The 6,354-nt window shown below is 29.2% G+C and overlaps 1 protein-coding gene across 2 annotated transcripts in view; it reads left to right on the top strand.

Moving 5' to 3' along the window:
* The window catches only part of LOC117176948 (GDNF-inducible zinc finger protein 1-like), a 15,976-nt gene that overhangs the window by 6,917 nt on the left and 2,705 nt on the right, over positions 1 to 6,354 (top strand). For both annotated transcript variants that reach the window (XM_033367356.1, XM_033367355.1), the window contains exons 4-6: positions 2,336 to 2,425; positions 3,661 to 3,750; positions 3,953 to 4,042. In XM_033367356.1, the coding sequence (XP_033223247.1) occupies positions 2,336 to 2,425; positions 3,661 to 3,750; positions 3,953 to 4,042 (270 nt within the window). The remainder of the gene's footprint in view (positions 1 to 2,335; positions 2,426 to 3,660; positions 3,751 to 3,952; positions 4,043 to 6,354) is intronic.

The following is a 6,354-nucleotide window of genomic DNA, read 5'->3' as shown; positions in this document are numbered from 1 at the left end:
ATAAGAGATCGCAGAATTTAACAGTAAAAACGTAAAAGCAATTATTATTATATTATAAAGAAGTTATTAATTAAACATAAATAAAATCAGAATAAATCTAAAATAAAACAATGGACGATTAAACAGAAAAGTTGGTTAAATGTCTCTCTTCCAAGACTGTTGAGTAGAAGCGATAGTAGCGAGATAGATTAAGGCACTTCACACATCCATAGTAGGTTCGCTGATGTCCATCCTAAAAAAATAGTATATATTAGTTTTTATGTTTGAAATATTTAAAAATCAGATCTAACTGTAACAAATTGTTCTTATATATGTATAACTATATGCTTAAAGAATTTTTAGAATCATCTATTTAATATAGGACTAAAAACAGAATAAAAATTGATTTTTAGGACAGCGCTATGGCACTTTATAGTAAAGTTATTAATCACTAAATAATATTATTATTTTTCAAATAGAATATTTCAATTTTTAAAAAACAAGACAGTTTTTGCCCTTGGTAACTAATTTCTTCATCTGAAAATTTGAGTATTTAATTTTTCCTTAAAGAATTATCTTCGTTGTTTGAAAATGTAACTCTTTGGTTGAATTTCGATCTATTCAAGTTTAAACTTTAACTGTTTTGTTTGAAATTCGTGTATTTTATTGAATTTCAGTATTGATCGTGCTTGAAAATCAATATTCTTGGTAAAAGTTTCACCTCTTTAGTTTAAAAAATAAATATCCCAGCTAAAGTTTCATAATTTCAGATGAAAATACATAGTTTTTTTTTTAGGAAATTTTACTATTAAATGCAAAGAAGAATGATACCCGTTACTAATTCGCAACTAATTCGTAAACAAAAAGATATATTTCCAACTGAATTTGTCAAACTGTAACTGCAATAGCTTATTTTTGGAAAAAAAGATGAATCTTTAACCAAGAAGTTGGATTTTTAACCACGAACAAGACTCAATTTAAATAAAATACACAAAATTGGAATTAAATATTTGGCCTTTAGTTCTAAAAAGGCTAATTTTCAACCAAACAGTCACAAACCTTACAAAAATGCAGTACTTCGATTTTCAGATAAATAAATTAATTTTCTAACCAATACGGACTTTCTTAGCAGTATGCAATATGTATACAATATGCAACTAAGTTATAAATTTTTAAATCGAATGATTCGGTAACTGCAAGCATTACCTTACACACATAAATAATATAAGTAGCGAACCTTTTAATGAATTGATGGCGCGTCCACGTAGACTCTCTTCGACTGCAGGTAATCCGCTAATTCGTCAGGAGTTTTCAAAGAATCCTGAAGAAAGAAGTTTTTAAGCAATTATTGATGCATATTTTACACTTTATAAATAAATAGCCATACACTTTGCAGACATCTTATGTTCTTTAAAACGTCTTTTATACGGACTGCGTCCGGATTCGGGACTCCGAAAACTGTCAAAAGCAACAGCTCTTATGATTTCTAAAATGAAATCTCAAAAGTGAATTCTGTTATTTTGGACTTTCACGTAACCATAAGTTGAATAATAAGAATTAAAAGCCACTTACCATAAGAAAATCTGATGTACTCGTTGAATCACAAAACACTAAAATACTGTCACTTTTCCAAATTCACTGCTTGACGCGTCACCTACTACCACGAAAACTAGAATGAAAATGGAAAAGTACGCCAAAACGACGCTGTCCTGTCTGTTACCTGCTACCCCTACCCCCACCCACCATCACTCCGCTTCTATCACACTGCACCGCGCAAGCTGGAGTCACCTCACGCTCCCGTTGGAGTGATTCGCATGGTCACTCCTCTTTGGCGTCAAAAAAGGAACTGTAGGAGTTGGAGTCAACGGATTATAACTGTAATTGGGAGAGAACATGTAACTTCCATGGAGGGAGTCAAGCTTCTGACTCCAACCAAAAGACATTACCACTCCATCGTAGTTGATATAGCAGTCGCTCCAGAGTTGGAGTTTAATTTTCGCTCCAAGAAATTTAGAGAGATAGCTTACGTATTACATATTAATATTTATATTATATAGTTTGATTATAGTTTTATTACAGTTTACAGTTTATTACAGCTTTTTTTATAACGTTATTTGGCCTGACTTAATATTATTACGTTCTAAAAGCATCTAGGAACATTCGCGCCCAATGGGATACTAATAAAAAATTGAACATTATTTCAAGTAGAAATGTTAAAAAATTTGAAAATTAAAATGATGTAAATTTAAAAATGCTGCAACTAATCAGTTTTTAATTAAATGCGTCAAATTTAATAAGTTCAGATGGCTCCTTAGAATTTGATTTTATAGCCATATGTTTCTGTTTTTTATTACAGTTAATTCGTCATTCAACTGTGGTATCTGCAATAGAAGCTTCAAATCTAGAAATTTGATATACAAGCATATAACAGGAGTACATCAGGAAGGTATCACAGTATAGGATACTAATACACCGTAATTATATTGGTTCATATTAGTACACCATAATTGTAAATGATTCCAAGTACAAAATGTTGAGAAATTAAAAAATTAAAACGATTACAATTTTTAAATGCTGGCACGAATCAGTTTTGAATGGAATAATCTCAAATGACTCCTTAAAATTCCATTTTAGTCACATATGTTTATGTTTTTTATTACAGTTAATTCGTCATTTAACTGTGATTTCTGTCATAAAAGTTTCAAATCTAGAAGTTTGGTATACCAACATGTAAAAGGAGTACATAAAAAAGGTACCATAAAATAAATTATAAACAAAGAACACCATTATAAACTATTCCAATCCCAGCAGGTACGAAATTTAAAGACGTTTGTTGTACAGCCTTTAGACGTTTTTAGGATGTAAGGTTTAAAAGACGTTTTTAGAACGTTCAAGAAACATTCTAAGCAAGGCCAAAAAACGTCTAAAAAACGTTCAATGTTCCAACTACGTCCTAAAAACGTCTTTGGAACATTTTATGTTTTTAGAACGTTATTTGGCAATGCTTAATACGCTCTCAATACGTCTTGGCACATTCGTGCCCAATGGGATATTAGGAAAAAATTGAACCAGTGGAAAATGTTTAGAAATTTGAAGATTAAAATGATTTAAATTTAAAAATGCTGCAACTAAACAGTTTTGAATTGAATTATTCCAAATGGAATAATTTTAAATGGCTTCTTAGGATTTGGTTTTATAGACATATATTTCTATTTTAATTACAGTTAATTTGTCATTCAACTGTGATATTTGCCATAAAATTTTCAAATCTCGAAATTTGATATACAAGCATATGACAGGCGTACATCCAGAAGGTACCACTTTATTAATATCAATACACCACAATTATATTAGTACATATTAGTACCAGTTAGGACACCATAATTATATATCATTTCAAGTACAAAACACATTGAAACTCTTCTATAGCCCCGATTTTGGGCCTGGCGGTGGGTGGGAACTAATTCATTATAGCCCGTTCCGCTTTTGTTTGTTCACGCCTGAGTGCGCACCTGATTGACAACCGCAGACCCCGCGCAGCTCCTGTTATACCTACCTGCGGTGCGGAGTCGGTTCTCGGAAGGGCTATTAAAGGGTTTCACTGTATTTAGAAATTTCAAAATTAAAAAGATTTCAATTAAAAAATGCTGACACTAATATGTTTCTATTTTTTTATTACAGTTAATTCGTCATTTAACTGTGACATGTGCCATAAAAGTTTCAAATCTAGAAATTTGATATACAGGCATATGACAGGAGTACATCAGGAAGGTACTATATTACAAATATGAATAGAGTACACAATAATCGATTATTCTAAGTAGAACATGTTTAGAAAGTTCAAAAATAAAAGATTTCAATTTAGAAATGCTGACATTAATAATTTTTTTATTGAATTAGTCGAAATGGAATAATCTCACATGGCTCCTTAGAATTTGGTTTGATAAACGTATTTTTCTATTTTTTATTACAGTTAATTCATTATTTAACTGTGACATCTGCCATAAAAGTTTCAAATCTAGAAATTTGCTATACAGGCATATGACAAAAGGACATCAAGAAGGTACCACAGTAAAGAATATTCATACACCATAATTTTATTACATGTTGGCTGCTCGACCGGAAAACCAAGAAAACCGGGAAATGACGGAAATTTTATGACCTGGAAAAACTATGAAATTACTGAATTTTTTGCCGAAATTTTACAAATTTTTGGAAAAAAATATCCCTTTAACTTTGATTTTACCCATATTTTAAATAATTAGTTTAATTGTGATCTTTTTCAATTATGATATCTTTCAGTTTGGAATGCGTAATTCGAATATCTTTGACTTCAAAAATGTTCCATTGTAGATTTTTAATTTTTAAGCGTAAATTTCAATCGAAAGGATTTTAAAATGCAGTTTTAAAGAATTAAACAATTAACAATTAGAAGCGTTTCAAATCGAAGATTCTTGAAAAATCATTTTTAGTTGATCAACTATGAATATAAATTAATCAATGATTTTTTAAATTGAATTGTACTTTAAGATTTAGCACTCAAACGATACACTGGTGCGAATTCGCACCCGAAGTTTTTTCATTTTGTTGGCATTTACGCAAACACAGCTGCAGCGGATTATCCCCACATATATTAAATATATGTCAAATATGTGTGATACATGCTAGTTGTTTATTATATGTTCAATATATTAAATATTTAATATCAACATTGCAAACAAGCCAATTCGCATCAGTGTACCGTTTACGTATGCTGGGTTGGAGTGTACCGTTTGAGGGTTAAAAAGAAAATAATAATTGATTGTACAAGGTGATTCAGGATTAGTTCACAATTTTCCAGATTTCAACGTTAAAAATTAAACTGTTTCAATTCGAAAATCTTATTAGTTAAATAAGCAAACACCTTAAAAAACTTAATAAAGTATTTTTAATTTTAAAATAAGTTCAAAATAATATATTTATAATTAAAGGCTTTTATTAAATTTCAAATGTAATTTCAATCAAAAATATTCCATTTTTAAACCATGCAATTTGAAAATTTTCAATTAAAAAAACGAAAAGTTACTTAATATTTAGAAATATCTTACAGTCAATTTAAAATCAGTAATTATAAATTAAATATTCAAAACTAAAAAAAAAACTTTGAACGTTACAATTTTAATTGTTATATTTAACCAAATTTAATATGTAAGTCAAATTATAGAATTTTGATGTATAAATAACAATTGAACATCTATTATTCTTAGAAAAAATTCGAGTTAGTTGAAGAGATATTTAGAAGATTTAATAAAATTAAAAATTACTTCAAAATTGTAAATAAATTCAAATAATTTAAACAAAGTGTCTACGTGTACCGACAAAATCCGAATATTCGTACAAAAATTTTGTTACAAATAGCCCAAGGCCTAATTTAAAACAAAATATAGATTTTGGCAGATTTTCAACAAAAAATTTAGAGAGTTTTAAGAATTTTGACTGACTTCAGAAGAAGAAAAAACAGTTCCTGTGAAAATTGAAAATAATTTTTTTTAATAAACTAATTTTAAGAGAATATTTTTAAAAATTTATAAAGATTTAGAAAATTGTCGAAAATTAATGTGGAGGATTTAAAGAAAATTTCTTTAATTTAGCAGAATTTAAAAAAATTAATTTGAAAAATGTAAAACAACATGTAGATGTTTCAAGACTTGAAAATAAAATTTCATAGCATTTTAAGGATTTTTAAACTATTTAAAATAAAAGTAATTTAAATTTTAATTTGAACACGGAATTTTCAATGTTTAACAAATTTATATTTGGAACTGGAGTTTATCTAGAATAATAATAATTCTGACTTGGAACCAGAAGTTTTCACATGTTCACAAATTCTGAGCTAGTACTGCAAATTTTCGAAATGGAACAAATTTGTGAATTCGAAGAGGAACTTTTTCCAAAGAATTCTAATTTTGAGTTGAAGCAAAGAATTCTCAAATTTTAGTTCAATAAGTCCTTAGAATGACCAACATATGGCGCGCGAATCGCTCCAAATCATCTGTTTTCAGTCAGCACCACTCCCGACTAGATATATGATGCAGTCACAGTCCACATCTTCTGAGTTTACGTGTTTTTATAACCAATTGAAAAAAAAATTGTTCGTTAAGAAAAATGAAAAAAAAACGAGTTCAGAGCGGTAATCAAACATTTTCATTTAAAGGGTTTAACTCCATATGAGATAAAAAATGAATTGGACTCAGTTCATGGCACATCTCCCCCTGCCTTAGCAACGGTTTATATCTGGGTAAATGAATTTAAGCGTGGTCGTACATCAATAAGTGACGAACCACGTTCAGGACGGCCCGTAGAAGCAAGTACTCCCGAAATCATCAATAAAATCCA

This window comes from Belonocnema kinseyi, chromosome 7, assembly GCF_010883055.1.
Source record: "Belonocnema kinseyi isolate 2016_QV_RU_SX_M_011 chromosome 7, B_treatae_v1, whole genome shotgun sequence".
Taxonomy (NCBI): domain Eukaryota; kingdom Metazoa; phylum Arthropoda; class Insecta; order Hymenoptera; family Cynipidae; genus Belonocnema; species Belonocnema kinseyi.
The sequence above is the reverse complement of the archived record's forward strand: the minus strand, read 5'-3'. Positions and strand labels throughout refer to the sequence as shown.